The sequence below is a fragment of the Stegastes partitus genome, unplaced genomic scaffold, assembly GCF_000690725.1.
Source record: "Stegastes partitus isolate 25-593 unplaced genomic scaffold, Stegastes_partitus-1.0.2 Scaffold93, whole genome shotgun sequence".
Classification (NCBI taxonomy): Eukaryota; Metazoa; Chordata; class Actinopteri; family Pomacentridae; genus Stegastes; species Stegastes partitus.
Genome location: NW_007577824.1, coordinates 186,430 through 206,102, shown reverse-complemented (window position 1 = coordinate 206,102; position 19,673 = coordinate 186,430). Strand labels below are relative to the sequence as shown.

General features: G+C 42.0%; 1 protein-coding gene across 11 annotated transcripts in view; it reads left to right on the top strand.

Moving 5' to 3' along the window:
• Window positions 1-19,384, top strand: part of kiaa1109 (KIAA1109 ortholog) — an 88,745-nt gene extending 69,361 nt beyond the window's left edge. For all 11 annotated transcript variants that reach the window (XM_008277246.1, XM_008277254.1, XM_008277252.1 and 8 more), the window contains 14 exons: window positions 7-207; window positions 428-604; window positions 2,648-2,785; window positions 3,256-3,501; window positions 3,640-3,793; window positions 6,636-6,793; window positions 8,263-8,452; window positions 9,533-9,750; window positions 10,139-10,390; window positions 10,500-10,703; window positions 12,174-12,368; window positions 13,986-14,120; window positions 14,836-15,001; window positions 18,433-19,384. In XM_008277246.1, the coding sequence (XP_008275468.1) occupies window positions 7-207; window positions 428-604; window positions 2,648-2,785; window positions 3,256-3,501; window positions 3,640-3,793; window positions 6,636-6,793; window positions 8,263-8,452; window positions 9,533-9,750; window positions 10,139-10,390; window positions 10,500-10,703; window positions 12,174-12,368; window positions 13,986-14,120; window positions 14,836-15,001; window positions 18,433-18,649 (2,651 nt within the window). In that variant the 3' untranslated portion in view covers window positions 18,650-19,384. The remainder of the gene's footprint in view (window positions 1-6; window positions 208-427; window positions 605-2,647; window positions 2,786-3,255; window positions 3,502-3,639; window positions 3,794-6,635; window positions 6,794-8,262; window positions 8,453-9,532; window positions 9,751-10,138; window positions 10,391-10,499; window positions 10,704-12,173; window positions 12,369-13,985; window positions 14,121-14,835; window positions 15,002-18,432) is intronic.
• The last annotated feature ends 289 nt before the right edge of the window (window positions 19,385-19,673 follow it).

Below are 19,673 nucleotides of genomic sequence, written 5' to 3'. Positions count from 1 at the left end.
TCCCAGCATCTCCATTGCTGGGGAGCCCTCTGGGCAGGAGCCGCCACAGCAGCAGCCAATCCGACCTCACGGGTCCCCCCAGTAACTCCTCAGGCCTCAGCTTCACCGCCTGCATGTCTGACTTCTCCCTCTACGTCTTTCACCCCTACGGCGCCGGAAAGCAGAAATCAGCTGTCACAGGCCTGCCTCCGGGCCACGGGCCGCTGGGTATGGAAATCTCCTTGTAATATTCTTATGTACTAATGATACCAAGTTGCAGTTTTCCACTTTTTTTTGGAAAAGGATATCTTTTACTGTAGATAGAATTTATGTAAAACAATGATAACTTCATGCTTTATGCCAGCTGACACACAGTATTATGATAATAGCCATCATAAATCAAATTAAAATTTAATGATCGCTGTGATTGCTGTACTTTTTCCTGCAGGTACAGTAGATGAGGAGCCGTCTTCAGTGACAGGAAGGAAAGACTCCCTCAGCATCAACCTGGAGTTTGTAAAGGTCAGCTTATCCAGAATGAGGCGCACTGGCGGCCCCACCTTCATTGAAAGCTTCATTCCTGGTAAAGGTGGAAAAATGGACACCACCCTCATCAACATCTCAGGTACACTGTCATCCCCAGAGAGACACATTTCTCCATTAGACATGCCACAGATTATATTGATGTCAGTCAACATCTGGGCTGGAAATTAAGCCGCAGATTTAATCAATTCCCCGCTGAAGCAAAAGGAATATTAATGAAAGTCATAAATATGTGTCAAAATGTGTGTTGCAGCTAATATGTGCCAGCGTTTCAGCTGATTGGGTGGGTGGGCTCGAGATGACACTGGCCTAAACTGTGGTTTAGAACAGCTGTTGGGGGCTGTCATTTTACAAACAACGTCAGTGCCTTAGAAACTTCAAGACTGCTGTTGAAAGAAGCTGCTGTTGCTTCTTCAGCAGTGAAATGTTCAGACTTTTATCTTTTCTGTGTGTGGGAAGATCATTATTTCTTTTTATTATGATTTCAGTTTGATGTGTGGAACTTCTGCTGAGTGTTAAATGCTCACTTAAATAGTCCATCTTATGCTTTTTGGGGTCTTCCTTTCCTTCAAGTGTGCTTTTTTGGGGCATATAAAAGGTCTGCAAACTTAAAAAACTAAAAAATAAGTCCATGCCAAGTTATTCCCAGAAAAGGCTGCTGATTATCTGCCTGAATCACTTCGTTTGTAATCCAGGCTTTCCTTTCGTGACTTATCTGCATCAACATGTAACTCAGGGTGCAACGAATAATCAAAATTGTTGACAAAAATCTATGACCAAATTATTTGCCAGCAAATATATTTGTTGAATAATTGGTGACATTATTACATGTATTTTGTACACTGATGCAGAATGCTCGGGTGAAGTGTGTCACTACCTAATGTGCATTACTGCCCTAAAAGATTGTTATAAAAGCATGGACCACTTCCTCACAATCTGGGACATACACAGTAAGTTCACTATCGACTTGACAAAGGAGAACTGAAGGAAAACCAGATAAACCAAAAATGTAACCATGGCTTTTGGCAGTGTGTTGCAGTCTCATGGCCTGCTGGGACTAAGTTGACCCCCAGCAGGTCTAAGCATAGAGTACGTTTTTCGAACTACAGGCAGTACGATGGAAACAGATATAAAGCTTGGAAAGTTCACCAGCACCATCAAACATTCATGATTCCCTCGATTCAACAAGGTCAGCTCAGCCACAGGTTGACCAGTCTGTTACTGGCCCACAGCAGTGGTGTAGCCTCCTGGCCCATTATCAGTGGCCCAGTCAACCAGCAAAAAAGCCGTTTAGTAAATATGCAGTTCATAATCTGAATAATCGATTATTCCTTTTAGTAATCAATAGATTATTCACCTGTCAAAATAACCACTAGGTGCAGCCCTGCATCTAAGACATTTGCATAACGCCTGCCTGGCAGTGAGTTTGACATGCCCTCAAGCAAAGAAGGAACAGCTTTCTCACAATCCCCCATTATTTCCTCACTAGAACCGCTCCTGCTAGGTCTCTCTCTACCTGTACTCAGAGATCTGGGGTATGTAACCAATGTTACCTCGCTTGTGTAGAGACCGAGGCTGAGGAGAGGTGCTGCAGTAAAGTACAGTATAAGAAGAAGACTTTTTGAACATTAAAGCCTGTAAACATATTCTATTAGATCCCAAACATACTATTCTGTACCTGTAAATGTGCATCGTAGGGACTCTTTAATCTGTGAATCAAGCAGTATCCCATTATTTCCCTGTATAGTAATAAGATTTACAACCAGGATACTTGAAGTGGTTTATTGTACAGCAGAAGTGAAAACTTTAAGAGTAGGAGCTTTAGGAAATGTAAAATTCAGTGCTGGCCTCAGGATCTTATGAGCAGCACCACTGGATGCTACTCCAAGATAAAAGCAAGGTTTGATAACTCAAAATGAGTGCATGAGCTGATGAATGAGACACTTTACAAACACATAAATGAGACTGAGGGCAACGGGAACTAAGAAAATGCTCCTTTCCAAACTTTGAGTTTCAGGATGCACAAGTGCTTATTTTCGACAGTAAGACGGATACATTCGCACTGTCGAACCTTTTAAAGGAGTGCTTTACATACATATGAACAAATTTGATCTTCTCTTTTCAGCTGTGTGCGATATTGGCTCGGCTTCCTTCAAGTACGACATGAGACGACTGAGCGAGATCCTGGCTTTCCCAAAAGCGTGGTACCGTCGGAGTATTGCCAGACGCCTCTTCCTGGGAGACCAGACCATCAACCTCCCAGGTGACCCCTCAGTAACCGCGCTCGGTGTTAGGGATGGCTTTGTGTGTTGTTTACAACATCATACTGTGTGTATAAACTAATCTCAGCTGAATTCATCCCAAAATAGCAAGTAAAACCGCCATTGTGTGGCCAACTCTTGTTGTTACATTTCAGCTGTTGTGTGGCATCTAACACAGTGAACAATAAGCTTTTCTGGGCTTCTGACAGTGCTGCTCTTTTTTTCAACAGTCATTCTTAAATTGATATGCTTTTTCAAACATGTGACATTGTTGACTTTTCTATGAATCTTAACATAGCCTCATATAATCCACATCCATCTACTGCTACTCACCTCTGTGGATTTAGCTTGTGTTCATTTTTAATACTTCGTCTCACTGACCTTCCTTTTGCCAATATTTCACCCACCACACCATGTTGAAGTTTACAAGGCTGTCCTCTACTTACATCTCCAAACCTTTATTTTGCTCCAGCCTCCGGCCCCGCCACCCCGGACTCGGCTGACAACATCACCCAGCATCTCTCCCCCGAGTCCAGCAGGAAAGCCTACTGGAGGACCTGGGACGGCAGCACCGGCACACAGCACATGCCCCAATCCCCAAACGTCTTTTCAGAGCATTCCACGGGAAGCAACATGTCTCCAAGCAGCCTGGGCCACCTCAAGTCCCCCGCACCCGGTCGCACCAGGAGCGTGTCTGATTCCTCCGCTCCAAGAAGAGGTACAGGTTTTATTTGTATTTGTCATACGTTTAACAAATGCTTGCAAATTGTACCTTTTCAGGGTGAGCCTGGAAAAATACTGATTTAACACATTTAATGCAGTGCTTTGTGCCTGATTGTTATTCACTTTTGTCCAGATTCGGTGACAAAAACATCCACCCCTTCGTTTGGGAAAAATGGGAAAGCAGCGGGGCAGCAGGGCTCCCCCTGGGAGACCCTGGTGGTGTTCGCCATCAACTTGAAACAGCTCACCGTCCAAATGAACATGAGCAACGTCATGGGAAACAATACGTAAGTGTTTATGCTGTTCACTGTGCAGACTCAAACACAGGAGATCACATAGACAATAATAAAAATAGTCAGGATACAATTCTGGCTTTGGGCACTTCAGCCTCTAAATCTCGAGCTGTTTCTGACCATTTTGTACTGCCGTCACATTCTTACTCACTGTTGGCTCATTTTTAACTGTAGTGTAAAATCCTGAACCTCTTTGGAACGATGGCTAGAAGTAGAGAGAACTCAAAAATGTTTTCTGTGCACTGAAGTTGAAATACGACAAGCCATGAGAACACCCTAAAGTTGAATTTCTTTGAATATTTACTTTACGAAAGCTGGACAAACCTGGGGCTGGGTGTCCCCTGCCTTCATCCTAAATCAGCTGGGATAAGCTCCAGCCCCCCGCAACCCTAGTGAGGATTAAGTGGTCTATAGATAATGGATGGCTGGATGAAAACACCTGTAATCAACACGTAAACCTTTCTCCCAAGTGCCCCCAATGCTGGGGAAAAAGGGTGACTCTCCTGATTATAGATATTTAACAAGTTACCTTTTTAATTCGTTTTTATTCTCCTCTTCTATCTCCGTTGTGTACACAGCCTGCACATCAGCCGAATATTCCCTGAACGTTTGTCACATGACTGTTGGTTGCAGCTCAGTCACTAATTGCACCATCGTTGTACTCAGGAGCGCATCAGTTTTCGCTTTTCACAGAATCTGATGCAAATGGTTTATTCTTAGTTGATTTTTTTCAATGAGAAATGTAGACAAAATATCACAAACTGAAGCTTAGATTTGGTAAAGTTTTCAGACAGAACAGCACATCACAGATGAGTAGTTCAAAAAGTTGAAAATCTGATTTATTCTTTGCATTTTTACAGTTTATGGCTACGACGGAGTATTAGTGCCACATTAAGAAAAATGTTTTTCCACAGACTTCGAGAATAAAGTTGTGATAGTACCAGTAAGTGGATAATCGAACTAATGATGATGTGGTGCTGATGCGCCAAAAGAGAAGTATCTTCTAGTTTGTGAAACTGATGCTGAAGTATAACTTCACTAAATGCTCCATGGCCCTCATTTTAACAACTTTCTTCTTCGAAAACAAAATTCTCATAATATTACGACTTTATTTGCGAAGTCTGTGGAAAAATATTTTTCTTAATGTGGCCCTAATACTCTGTCGTAGCCATAAACTGTAAAAATGCAAAGAACAAATCTGATTTTCAACTTTCTGACAGTCTTTGAACTACTCATATGTACGTATATGGCACTGATAAATGGTGTAATTATTTTATTTTTTTTAAGATAACACATCTTTTAAAAGTGCTTTAACCTGCTTAAGGTTCAGAGGATTAAACACACAATTTGTTAAAATGAATTCTATGTTAGTTCTGTTTGCAAAGAAGAAAGCACAATAAAGCAAAAACACATATAAACAACTTAGGGGAAACAAACAAAAAGAATTATTAAGGCATAAGCAGGGGGATTGTGTCATCATTAAAGAAAAACAAAATACACTAATTGCATGGATGAAGGATCTTTCATCTAAGAGCATCTGATTGTTTTTTTCTAGAAATCCGTCTGACCCAGTTAAGAAAAGCGTTTTTCTCATTGTGGGCTTCCCCTCAGAGAAAATCAGGACTAAATAAATGAGTTTTCAGCCTGTTTGTAACCACAAGTACCTGTTTGGCTTTATTTTGTCTCAGTTTATAGCTAATGAATCCTAATATTCAGTATCTTATTCGCAACAACATAACAGATGATGCAAAAGTTAACAAATATTTACAGATAAACAGACATCAGTTTTATTTCCAGTTTTCCTCCCTCGGGGCTTACAGGAATAAATCCTCTGAGTGTTGCTTAAAATTGGCTTTAAACTTGTGGAAGTAAAAATTCTGGTAAATGAGTCGAGGAGGGATTCGTGTCACCTGAAAACCTACAATAACTTAAGTGAAAGATAGCCCAATCAAATGATGCAATACCGGCTGGAAAACACAACTCTGATGTCCAGGAGGTAAAGCTGGAAATATAAGTTTAACCCCAGAATGTTATTGTCTGAGATAAACACTGTCAGCATCATTTTGTTTCTTTACATTTATCTGAGTAATCAGCTGCTACATCGGCGTACAGATACGTCTCTGGGGCGTCTCTCCTACTACACATCCATTCAACAGCTGATATCCCGGCTCTTATGGGCTTTTATCGCCCACTCTTATGAGCTCAGTTCATCTCTAGTGTAGTGCCGTATTTTACTGGTCACCACAATATGCAGTCGTTCCAACTCTCATCTCGACAGTTGAGGCAGAGCTGCAGAAAATGCTGCTGAATCAGTGACAAACACAGCGCCCTCGTAAGTAACCATTTTATGAGCTGTGCGTCATCATAAAGGTAACAAACATCCTCCACTCTGGAAAATGTGTGGACTCCCTGAACAGCACACACGTCTCCTGCCTCCTCCTCGCCAAGTCCGAGTGCAGACGACCTCTGAGCTGTAATTAAATAATTTATGACTTCAGGATATTCTCCCGTTATGAAAACATTTATGCATAGGTATAGCCAGAGGATAAAGCAAGAATTGCCTCGACAAATGGATTGACGTGAAGGAGAAGTCTGCTAATGACACGTTGAACTGACACATAACATACCAGCTGAAGCACATGACAAAATCACAGCTATTAAATCGAACATGTAAAAAAGATTTCATCGTCAGGGTTGGCTGCTCTTTTCCTTTTCAGTTACCTGTGTTTATTCCCGGGAAACTTCTTGGCGATGAGTCATTTATGTTTCATAGAGAGACGCTCTACATTATTCAGCAGCATTTCAGGAGCCCTCACAATTGTGTTTGCCCCTGCAGCTGGACGACCAGCGGGCTGAAGAGTCAGGGCCGACTGTCTGTCGGCAGCAACCGGGACCGAGAGATCAGCATGTCTGTCGGCCTTGGCCGCTCCAAGCTCGACTCCAAAGGCGGAGTGGTGGGTGGCAATATAGACGTGAACACCCTGGAGATGGTCTGTAAGTAAACAAAGCGTCAACTTTTCCAACATCTGGTGTTTTTCTGCAACTCGTTAGCAACTCTTGTTCTAGCAGAGAGTAAGCTGCGGATGTGGAGCCAAGCCAGAGTTCCCACACGACTCTGGTAGCAGTGCAGCGCTAACGCACATAGATAAAAACACACTCATATTTTACTGCACCTTCTACTCTTAGACCATTGATTTTCTATATTTCATTTGTCATTTAAGTGCGCTGATATGCGTCGTACGTGCATCTGTAAACAGAATATAATTTACAAGTTGCAGTGTAATTATGTTATTATGTTAATATATTTCTTCTGCTACAGCATTGAACGCACTTCAATGATTCTTCCTTCTGTTTGCCCTTGGCTAATTACACAGTTCTTGAAAAGCAAAATCTATTTTTCTCCTTGAAAATAAGACACTGGACACTTAAATGGTCTAAGTAGCATTTCAGATTTTAAATTGACTGTTTCTGTGCAAAACAAGAAATTAAATATTCTCACTTTTTTCATACAAAGGAGTGGGAAAAAAAAAAAAAAAAGCCCAGCGGCTTTGCCTATAAAAATCACCAGCTAAACCTGACTTTAATTTGGCTACCATTTCCATCGAAGTGGTCTCCTTGTGCAGCTTTGTATTCCTCCCAGTGCGTCTTACTGGAATTCTGTTATGCCAGTAGCTCAAGCACCATCTGTGGCGAGCACTGAGTCTTCTAATCTATGTCAAAATGATGATCCTTGAACTTGAATTTTATTTTTGGGGAAAAGGAACAGAGCCAGATCTACTGAGTAGGGCAGTTGGAGAGCAACAGTTGTGTTTGTGTGACCAAAAAAATCCGTGCGTAATCAATGTGCTGTGACCGGGCACACAGTGCACTGAAGCAGCCACATGCCATCTTGCCACAGTTAAGGTCATTTGCCCCGAATGTTCCTCCTCAAGACTTTACAGTGGAACTCTGTGTTGCAGTCCGACCCTGGGGGATTAAACCCTGGTGCACAACCGCTTGGATGTTGAACAAAACAATCTTGGTGCTCCTGACCTGATGCACTTTATCCATATTTGAAAACCGGTGTCAGTAGCACGCCGTTAATCGATGTTCTGATTCGTGACACTGACTGCTGGATATGTTGCAATCATGTAACTGTGACTATTCCCTGCATGCACACTCGGGAAAGTTCCAAAACTTTTTGATTGCACCGTATACGGGTTTTCTTATTCCATCAACAGTCTACAATGCAGCTTTTAAAAGACAAAAAGCAGAAACAAACATAAAAATAGAGCAGTTTACTACTATTTAAAATGTACGACCTTATTAACATTTAACAGATTTGTTTCAATGTCAGATCATCTCAGTCTGAGACAAAACATGTTGGTAGTTCAGTTTGAAGTATTTTTCGTATGTTCGTGCGTGCGTGTGTTCCTGTACAAGTGGTCACTCAGTGTTCCAACCATTTACCGTGTGTTTTGCAGCCCACATCTCAGAACACCCAAACCAGCAGCCCAGCCACAAGATCCAGATCACCATGGGCTCCACAGAGGCCAGAGTGGACTACATGGGCTCCAGCATCCTGATGGGAGTGTTCAGTAACGCTGACCTGCAGCTGCAGGACGAATGGAAGGTCAACCTGTGTACTGTTGACACCAGTATATCAGAGAAAAGGTACAGTCTGATGTCTGCAAAACATGATTATTATTTGCTATTAGAACATGCTGAACCACCTGAACCGTTTATGGAGGGTTCTGACCGGTCTCCAGTGCAACCATGGCTACAAGTAGAGAACTCAAAAATGTCTTTGGTGACACAATCGCAAAAAAGAAAAGACGAAAGTTGAATTTCTTTGATCATTTATTTTCCAAATTAAAAGAAAAAAAGTAGTGATGCACGATATTAAAATTTCTGGCCGATAACGATATTATTCTGATATCGCCGATAACCGATGTTACCGATGTCGATATTCAATTTTTGTTCAGATCGAAAAAATTAGTATAAGTAAGCACTGTGGGAACGTGAAAAGTATTCAAAAGAAGCCCATACCAAATTAGACCACACAGTCTTCTTTATAACAAAAGTAAAACATAGTTAAACATATTTTACCATATTTAATGTTCAAGTCCAGGACCATTTAAGTAAAACCATCTGTGAAATAGCAGCAATATCAAATGTAGAGACGAAGGCGCTAATGTTAGACAATCATCCGTTTTTCACATCGGCTAAATTTGTTAATTGGACCGATGCCGATGTGGTCGCGGATGTATCGTCTATGTATCCCTAAAAAACAGAAATCAGCATCAACAATGAACAAGATAACATGTCTTTCAAACCAGACAACAGATTTTGTGTTTCACAGTTTCAACATAAGGCTTTCACAGTTATTTAAATTCTGTGTATTTTCTTATTTAGCTCTAAATGCCTACATCAAGAGCTTTAACATGCAAAAGGTTTTTTTTTTTCGTTCCCAGCAGGCCGGTATTCAATTTGACATTTATTGCCCACTTTTTTGAAATGCTTGGCAAGCTAGCATAACAAAATGATGCCTGGACCGCAGGGCATATGTTTATATCTGATAGAAACACTAAAACGGTGAGATTTACAGCACATTAGGTCTGGTGCGTGTGCCATTTTCTTCAATCTACAAGCTATTTCTAACCTGCTTCCTTTCACTTGTTTCCTACAACTACTTTTCCAATCATCTGTTTCCCTGTTCCCAACGCCCCCCCTCCCCGTCTTCTCTCCTTCCAGTGAAATCTTCGTCCACGGAGATTTGCAGTGGGACATTTTCCAGGTGATTATTTCGCGCTCCACCACACCCGACCTCATCAAGATCGGCATGAAGCTGCAGGAGTTTTTCACTCAGCAGTTTGACACGAGCAAGCGGGCCCTCTCCACCTGGGGTCCGGGCCCCTACCTGCCCCCCAAGACCCCCGTCATTAACGCAGAGAAAGGATCTGCAGAGCTTTGTAAGTGTGCCTTTCCCCCCCCCCCCCTTATACTGCTGAGTGAAACAACTGTAGAATAATAAGGTATGCACAGCAAGTCGTGTTGGTTATAGGACGGGAAATTATTTGTAATTCTAATAAGCTTAATTGTACACCACTTCTTCAGACTGTTGACAAGGTTGTTCAGCATCTGAATGCAATCAGACATGCTCATGAGATAATCAGAAACAAAAAGCACAAGCAGCATAAATTCATTAAAACGAACGCTATTGAAGTATAAAACGTGCATGATACACAGAATCTGATCCATTTAACACCAGCAAACATGCCTCCCGTTTCAGTGATTTTTCTTGGCCCGCCTCCACACCTCTTCTCATTTTTGTGTCTCCTAACCGTCGCTGTCACACAGACATGGATGCGGCCCATCACCGCCATTGGCCCGGGGTGCTGAAGGTAATCGCCGGCTGCCACATCTCCCTCTTCCAGATGCCTCTGCCTGAGGACACCGTACAGCTGGGCGGTTCAATGAGCCTCCACGGCAATCACATGACGCTGGCCTGCTTCCACGGACCCAACTTCCGCTCCAAGTCGTGGGCTTTGTTCCACCTGGAAGAGCCCAACATCGCCTTCTGGACGGAGGCGCAGAAGATCTGGGAGGACGGTGAGAGAAAATGTTCGCTTCAGGGGGCTCCAGTGTAAAAAAGGGAATTATTTAGACTACAAAAAAAAAAAATTGTTCCTCAGCTCACATTCGTATCTGTTACACGCAGGCGTCAAGGATGACTCTACCTACATTGTGCAGACACTTGATTTCCACCTGGGTCATAACACGATGGTTACAAAGCCATGCGGTGCCCTTGAAAGCCCCATGGCCACTATAACAAAAATCACCCGCCGACGACACGAAAACCCTCCACATGGAGTCGCTACTGTCAAAGAATGGTTCAACTACGTCACTGCCATGAGGAATGAAGGTAACAGTTTCTATATGTTGTATATGCTCAACGCTCTGGGGCACGAATATGCAAAAATGGCTTCAGTCTTCTCTGAACATCTTGTTTGTGATATTATTTTTCCTCCACCACCAAGCTGACGTCGTGTTGTCTGCACATGCCCACAAACAGCCAACCATTTCATAGTCTTAGCTTAGGTTTTTCAGTGTGTTGTTGTTGTCTTTGTGCGTATGAGGGGGCTTAAGGAGACTGGAACTAAGATGATGTTGAGGGGCTAAATTGAGAAACATGAACGAAGCTGCATCAATCATCAGTTTGACCTGTAAATCAAGCCAGATGAATAGCTTTTCCTGGTTCAGGATGGGCCTTTGGGGGGCGACTATGCACAAACCTTAGCATGATCAGTAAAGGCAATTAGTCCGTGTTACCTTATCTGACAGAAATCTCTGCATTTTTCTATGATTAACAAAAATCTCCATAGTGCTTGTGTCCATAAAATCCAGATCCACAAAACTGGCTAAAAGAGAAGCCATTGTCCTTTGGCTCTGGATAAAGTGTCTATATGGGGCACCTAAAACGTCTATGGGGACATCAAAACTTCTGGCACACCCTGTCTGCATCTACATTTTAAAATTTCCTTCCAATTCCCCTCATAAGCGTCTGGAAACATGGCTGCTGTGTGGGTAAATAAAGAGAGGATTTCAGTTCATGCTAGCAGGACTGCAAATTTGGAATATACCCACTTGTATTGTCTTTCTCATATTAGATTCAGCTGAAAAGAAATATTTATTTTCCATAAACTAGGACCATCTCTTCCTTTACTGCAGCATTAGTAAAGAATCTTCTGACACCCAGCGTGAATAAGAGGAACAATGATCGTGACTAAACGCTGCTGTAATTTACATATGAGCTTGTGAGTGTTGTGTTCAGTTAGACTGGAAAAAATACGAGCCACTATAAATGGGAATCAGTTAGAGCAGATTAATACGTGATCCACCTATCAAGTCAGTATTGGCGCTGATATCGATCCTTTGCAGTGAATCGTGTATCTCTAGTCAGACATACTGTATGTTTCAGCACTTACACACTGTCCTTATTGACATAAACGCAGTGAAGGCAGCCCCGGACACACCGCTCAGTATAATGCAGCAGCACCTCTCTAAAAGTTTGCAGCTATTATTGAACACACATAGCTTTAATTAGCTGCTGAGCTGATTTATTAAGCATAATTAGTGTTGACTAATAACTAGTTGAAGCTAATAAGGTGGCAACTGAAGAAGGATTTCTTAAAACTTTCTCAACTTAAGATAGCTCAAACTAAAAGAAGACTGTTTGTTTTTCCCCCCCAAAAAATGTTCTCTCAGCCCTGTCTGTTATCGCCAATGTAAAGTAGCTGCAGATAGCATTTAATAAAGCAGAAAGCAGAGAAGTTTGCTTATGACCTTAAACTCAAAAAAAAAGACTGTGACATGTTTTTATCTCCTGTTTCAGAGCTGAATTTGCTCAGGAATGTGGAAGCCAACAACCAAGAGAGCGGAGCGGCTGCTAAGAGCTCCAGCCTGCTGAGCAGTTTCCGCAGCTCCTCCAGCTACAACCATGAAACCGAGACCATATTTGCACTTCCCAGAATGCAGCTGGACTTCAAATCCATTCATGTGCAAGATCCAGATGAACCTTCGCTAACAGGTGGGGATCTATGGTAAAATATGACAATAAACCGTCTGGTGAAGGCTGAGCGATGGGCTTGTATCATGTTTCCTTTGACTAACATGAAGTCATGTTAGTTTGTAATATTCTATGTGTCCAAAGATTTTTTTTTTTTTTTTTTTCTCGTCTGGTTTAAAGAAATGGGAATTCACACCTCTTTTTACGTCTCCAGAATACGAAACATACTTTTTTACTGATGTTAGTCTTACACAGCAACTCCTGCAGGATCCAGTAACTCTGATTCCTGTTCAGCTGTTTAACAACCATCTCCAGTGAGTTTACATGTTTGGCTGCTCCTACGTCCGACTATAATGGCCATCAACGGCACATTAAAATAAAAAATAAAGCAAACACCTTTATTTCCCACTACCTGCTCAGATTAGCATGCAGTATGGATTCGGGACACGACGACAGACATTAAAGGAGAACTCTGATTTTTACACATCAAAGTATGTTCACAGGTGTGGGGGAGTACTGTACCGTCGCATATGTGGAACAATGTAGAATGTGCTCTTTTGTGGCCATAGAGGAAGCTGCATGAAGTCTGATAAACCACTCTTGAGTCAGTGTTGAAAATGTTTGAAAATGAAGTGGGGGAGGGGAAGTGCACAGGAGTCTGTTGGCTGTTACCAGCATAACATAATGGATGAAGTAGGTGTTATGTTGATGATGACGAGGAAGTACGATCTGCTGGTTTAACTGTCTGACGATGTGATAAAAGTGCAGATCTGACAGAACACCCTTAGTGTCAGTGGAGAAAAAATAAAGAGCAAATCAGTGCTCTCAGTTTCGAAACCGTGCGCTCAGATTTGCTATCCGTGCCCACGTGTTTGGACACTCAGCTTTGCAAATGACTTGCTTCTTTAAAAAACAACAGTAAGTGAATCCTGTCCCATTTGTCTAGACTTTAGGGGTGTATTTAATGCTGGATCGTACCATTTGCCATTTTGCAACTTTCCCTGACAAACATTGTGTTAATTGTTTTCACACTATTGAAATGAAAGCTGCTTTAAATGATCAATTAGTTGCTGGATATTATATTAGCCGCCAACTGTTCTAGTAGCTGATTAATTGGTTTGAGAATACTTTTTTTTTTTTAAGTCTAAATTGTCTGATCACGGCTTCTGAAGTTTTCTCGTGGTTCTTTCCTCCTTTATGACAGTGAACTAAATAGCTTTGGACAAACCTAAACATATGACTATAATATATTTGGCTTTTGGAAACACTGAGCGATATTTCTGATCATTTTCTGACAATTTATAAATCAAACAATTAATCAGTTAATCAAGAAAGTAATGAAAAGAATAACAAATAATGGAAATTATTTGTAGCTCTAGTTGGAATGCCTCATACTAATCGTGATTCTGCAAAGTCATTTGCAAATCCATGGGCGCAGATTATAAATCTAAGAGCACAAACTTACACACAGATCTTCTTTTTCCTCAGCTGACACGAGGACGAGCCCCCGTAGAGTCGCATCTAAATACACAAAGCTGTCATGCATTGATATTAGGGATTTTCGAATCCCGTCTTTGAAATGTAATCACTGGTTATTTGCGGTCCACATCTTTAATTCTCCGTTCTCGTCGGTTCCAGACTCCAACAGCAAACCCAAGGTGGAGTGCAGCGTGGTGACGGAGTTCACCGACCACATCTGTGTCACCATGGACGCCGAGCTCATCATGTTCCTCCACGACCTGGTGTCAGCCTACCTGAAGGAGAAGGAGAAAGGTTTGGTCTTTTTAACTGTCGCTCATCCGTTGGTTTATTATTCCATACATTGAGTCAGCGAGGAAATAAGCGTTTAATCAATTTATCTGCCCACAAATTCATTATTCATTTATCCACGAAGGGCACATTAAGAAAATGACTCATCAAAGTATCTGAGGAGGAATCACAAGATGAAGCACATCTGTCTGCCTCTGTACCTGCGAAGCTGTTTGTATGCTGTCGGACACATTTTTGCAGAGCAGCATGAAACGCAGGCAGCTGAGTGTTATTTTCACACACAGCGGGGAGGTCAGGGAGCCCAATGCAGGCAGCATTTTAATGGGTTTCACATTGTCACAAAGGAACAAATTAGCACTCTTTATGCCGCCAACCCCGCATTCTTCACGACAATTAAAATATCGCCACGACTTTGTTCTGTTGATTCTGCAGCCAAGTAAAAAAGAGAGCAGAGGCGAGCGGTGGAAATGTTCATCAGTGTTTGATTAAGCCTGATTAATTGAAGTAGGGCAGATGGGTATTTGAATGTGAATAGATCTATACCGCGGAGGTGCCGACTGCGCTCCCGGGGATTTTAATGAACGTGCATTGTGCTTTTCTTCTGGATATTGTTGCCGAAGAATGTTTGCCACTTAAAAAGAAAACACGAGGGCAGCGGAGCGTTTCAAAGCAGCAACCTGATTGCCTTTCTCTCCCCTCCGTCCCCTTGTGTCCTCAGCCCTTTTCGCCCCGCGGATGTTCGCGGCTCGACCGGGCCAGAAGAGCCCCACGGCCCTGCACGATGAAAGCTCCTCAGATAAGGACAAGGACGACGGCATCAACTACACCACGGTGGACTGGAGAGAGTTCATGTGCAACACCTGGCACTTGGAGCCCACTCTCAGGTCAGCTCCACTACGCCGCTCCACCGTTTTGGTTTTTGTTTTGTTTTTTTTTCGGTTTGTTAGATGCATGGCCTTTCACATGACCGGTCAAACTGAGTCGCAATGCTCATTCATGAGTAATGCTCATTTAAAACCGGCAGAGGAGAAAATAGAAAAGTAGAAAGGAACATTTGCGACATCAGTAAACCGGCATTCTCCATGACCTTGTGAGAGCAGCAGACAGTGACGCACGGCAAACATGCGACAATGCAAAGCCGTCATTCGTCTTTGTGTGAAACTAAAACTTTTTTTCACAACAAAAGAGGAGTTGGTATTCTTCTGTTTATTGTAGAAATTGCATTACAAACTCTAAAAGACCATTCTGCTATTTCTAGCCCAAACGGTAAAGTATAAGTCTTTTCAGAAAACTAAATTTGACCTATTTCTGTTGTGTTTGTTGGGTTTTGTGGCTTTCTGTCAGATTGCAGAGATCCTCCTCTATTGTAGTCAGTCGTTCATCTACTGAAGCGCAGATGAGCGACAGCTTTTTATTGAGCCACGTCGGAAGAAGCAAAAGTAGTAGTAAAAGCCGAGCCGAGGTCTGAAGTGTCAGCGCAGAAAAGTGGTTTCTGTCGCTGTTGTCTTATCTATATATTGGATTATTTTTTTGTTATGCGTTAAAGCTCCCGTATTGTGCCCCTTTTTAGCAAACGAACAAAAGTCTTGCATGTCCCCAGAGTGTGTCTTTCAAAATTCAGTTTTAAAATGCTGCAAAGTTGGTTCATTTTTCTCTGACTGTGTAACCCCTGGGTTCAGTTTGATAGCGCCAATGCGAGCGGATGTAAACATAAGCTGAGTTTAGGTTGCACTGAACCTCAGCAAGCAACATGAACTCACAGTAACTCACCTTGTTTATTAGTTTTAAACTGCTGGTAAAGTTTCCACCATCTCTGAATCTCCTTCAGCTTTACTGTTTCCATCGTATCCCCACCATGTCGGACCTGTGGGTAAACGATCAAAGCTAAAGGTCACGTTAGCCACATTAGTTGCAAAACATCCTATTGTTGTGGGGGACATTACCATCAAGAATAAAAGTAGTCCACTGGGCCTTCAGTTTCTAGATGCTGGGAGTGCATGGAGGCTCTTGTGTTCACTCTTGCAGCCAACAACAGAACATTTGGAGAGCTTTCCTTGTGACTGAGACATTATAGAGTTAGCAGGAACTAGTTGCATACAGTAAGTAATCCTGGTGGACTGTGAGGCACCTGCTTATTCTGAATGGCTCTCCACAAAGCAGTGGATGGTGACAGGGGCAGAAATATGAGCATTTTTAGCTGGAGGACAATTGGTTCTCTGTGTATTCTTGGAAACCGGTAAATTTATTTCTGGTTTGTAAAGCCGGGCTGCTGTCTAGGTGAGGGGTGGTGGAGGAATGACATTTATTCATATTTTCACAACTTTTATTTAACACTTCAGAGTTTTAAAGACATGCAATACATAGTTAAGAGGCATTTTTACCTTATTTCATGTCAGGATTTGTATGACATTTCATCTGCAAATTACCAAGTAATTACACTGAAACAAAAATGGCTTCATTTTCTTCTGAGATGTGGCGACAGTAAATGTATGTGTATGCTTCATTAGTTGTCCTCCACTGTTACTAGACCATTTGGACTGAAATAATTTGCAAAGAACTAATAAGTGTTGGTGGTTTTCAGCCTTCTCTCTCAATCTAAGTTGAAGTAATTCTCATCTTAATTGGCGTACAGTCAAGTTTTTTCATGAGGAGTTGCGATGTTTACTCCCAGACTTCGGATGACATGAACATGTTGTTTTTCCATCTGGTGTCAGCAGAAGTTTGACTAAGCAGGAAAAACTAAAACTCAAATAAAAATAAAGCAAAAGATTAAATGCATATTTAAAATATAGCAAAAAACAAACAAACAAACTATAAAGTGAGATATTTATTCGATCAGGTTGTACCCGTCTGTCCTGCACAAAACAGAATGTTCTCTTCTGAAATAACTAGGACTTTGTTTTTTCTATGCAAAATGCAAAAGTATGGATTTCAGTAAATATCCAGGTCTGGACACGTACAAGAAAAACAAGGGAGAGGTTTTTTTGTGTGTTTTACTCGACTCGGTTGTCTAAACTACAACATTCTGACTTTCTAAAACTAAAGTGACCGTACAAGCAGAGGAGTGTTTTTCATGGTGTTTGGAGCAGGCAGCCAGCGCAGCCAAAATGTTTATCGCTGTGTGGGGAGCGTGCCGGCCAAAGTGAGCTGGATGTTGTCAAAGGCAAAGCAAGAAATGTGACGAGCGACTGAACGCGCACTCCGATGCAGAGCTGCACGTCACAGCCTGAAAAACAGCTCTGCTCCCAGAGACTTATGACGGCACCTAACTCAGACATCTGCGACCGCACGAGTTTAAAAGAAAAAGCGGCAACATCTTTTAATTGCATACAGACGCAGCCTCACGAATGACCAAGTATAACGCTTGTCTGAACATTTGAGTTGTCCATTGATGCAGTTAGGAGTCGAATAAGTTAGATCCATCACTGCCTGCAGTGTTTTCTGCGTTAGCAAATCTTTATGGCTGCGTTCCTTGTCGTTTCCGTGGTCACAGTGAATAAACAAGACTACACAGATGCATTAGGAAAAAACTTTTTTCTACTCTTTTTTTAGTTCAGACTAAAGTTCAGTTCAGACTAAAGAATAAAGGGGAGGACAATGACGTACTTATTCAATATGAAAAATAATAAGAGTACAGGTAGCAGCGGCTGTCTGTTGCTCGGCCGTGTTGTTCACTGTTTTAGCTTTGCAGCTCGAACACAATGCCGCGCACAGAACTTGTCTGAGTTTTAGTGTTGATTGATTCGTACGAGCCGCGGGACCTGGAGCTACAATCTTCCAGCTATTATTTGACGACATAATGGCATACACAGTGTGAATGTAACATACATGCTCACAGTTGGGTTTTAAAACCATCCATTTACATAATAAACAGTTATTCACACTCAGATGTCAAATACAGTCTAAAATATCGACAGAGAAGTGTGGAAATTGGAGTCTGTAAAATAGTGCCACAGCAGTGTCAAAGCAAACAAATAGAACTGAAATTTTGTGTCGGTTACCACAGAAACAACAAAACTTTTATTGAAATTCTAGTTGTAGCTTGAACTCCTAATTTACATAGTCTAATATCACAGTTTACACATTTGTCCTTATGTCCTCATACCCTTGATTTACAAGGAAATGCTCCTCAAAAACAAGTGCGATTGAATTTCTTTCCAGAACAGAAGGACAAGCAGTAGATGTTGTATGTACAGAAAAGTCCTGCATCAGACTCACTCTCTAGACCGTGAAGACGACTGAATAAAGCACTGCACACATGCTGCACATGATTCTGTGTGATCCACGTTTAGCTTAACTTCTCATCTACCTTCAGGCTCATCTCCTGGACCGGGCGAAAGATCGACCCCGTCGGCGTGGACTACATCTTGCAGAAACTGGGCTTCCACCACGCCAGGACTACAATCCCCAAGTGGCTGCAGAGGGGCGTGATGGACCCGCTGGACAAGGTTCTGTCCGTGCTCATCAAGAAGCTGGGCACCGCCCTGCAGGACGAGAAGGAGAAGAAGGGCCGAGACAAAGAGGAACACTGAGGAAGCCCTCGCCACTGGAATCAAAGCTGTGCATTCGTTCTCTGCAGGTCTCAAACACTGGATTACTGTAACACTAAGGCCACTACTGTACAATGTGTCTGTCCAACATTTTACCTGCTAAACCCTGTGAAATTCAGCGTAGTTGTTTACCGTGGTGCGTGCCACTAGCAGCTCTGACTGAAGCGTTTTGCACCGACGTTATTCTCTGTACATTTTGAACAAAGTAGCAAAAAGCTAGTACTGTTTGACTGCTTTAAAGGTAAAGCCCTGCCTCTTTTACCTGTTGTACATGACCTTACTGAAACCGCTTGAAAGTTTATTTTAAGGCTTACCAATTTATCATGAGAAATGATTTCTTAAACCATTGCCTTTTCTTTGTTTCCCATGGAACACATGGTAGGTATGCTTTATGTAATTTATAGCGTAGCTTTACGATATTTAAGAACAGTTCGGTGACGGCGTTCTTGATCTTTGGCGCGAACAAACGAATCCTGGGAGGTCACGGCACATCATCCGCTCAGTCACAACGCTAAACCTGTAATTATAATTTGAACTGAGATCATTATTTATGGGTATGTGAAATGCAAAGTCTATATGATGTATTAGCTTGGTGTGTCAAGCTTCTTTTTGTCTTTTTTTAATCCACACAGTAGAACCAGTGTATATAGATAAATTTCTTAAATGTGTTGATTTCTTAACTTAATAAAACTGTTGCCATTCAGTTTTAATAATGAAGCCGAGCTCTGGTGTTTTTCACTTGGTTGCAACTAACGTTTTGAATGTTGTGATGTTTTTCTTAAAGGGCCACGCCACTTGAGTTCACTCATGAAGGTAAGCTGTCACGTCATGGTGTGATTGGGAGCACCACTTCTGAAAACAGTATCCCTGACGATGTCGTACCATAAACTGTATAAAAGATGGACGTAGCTACCGTGATGTCACCCGTTGGTTTCTGCACTGAGAAAATGAAGCCAGGGTTTTGCTACTTCCTGGTTGACATCTTGGATTTTTGGAGCCAGTGACG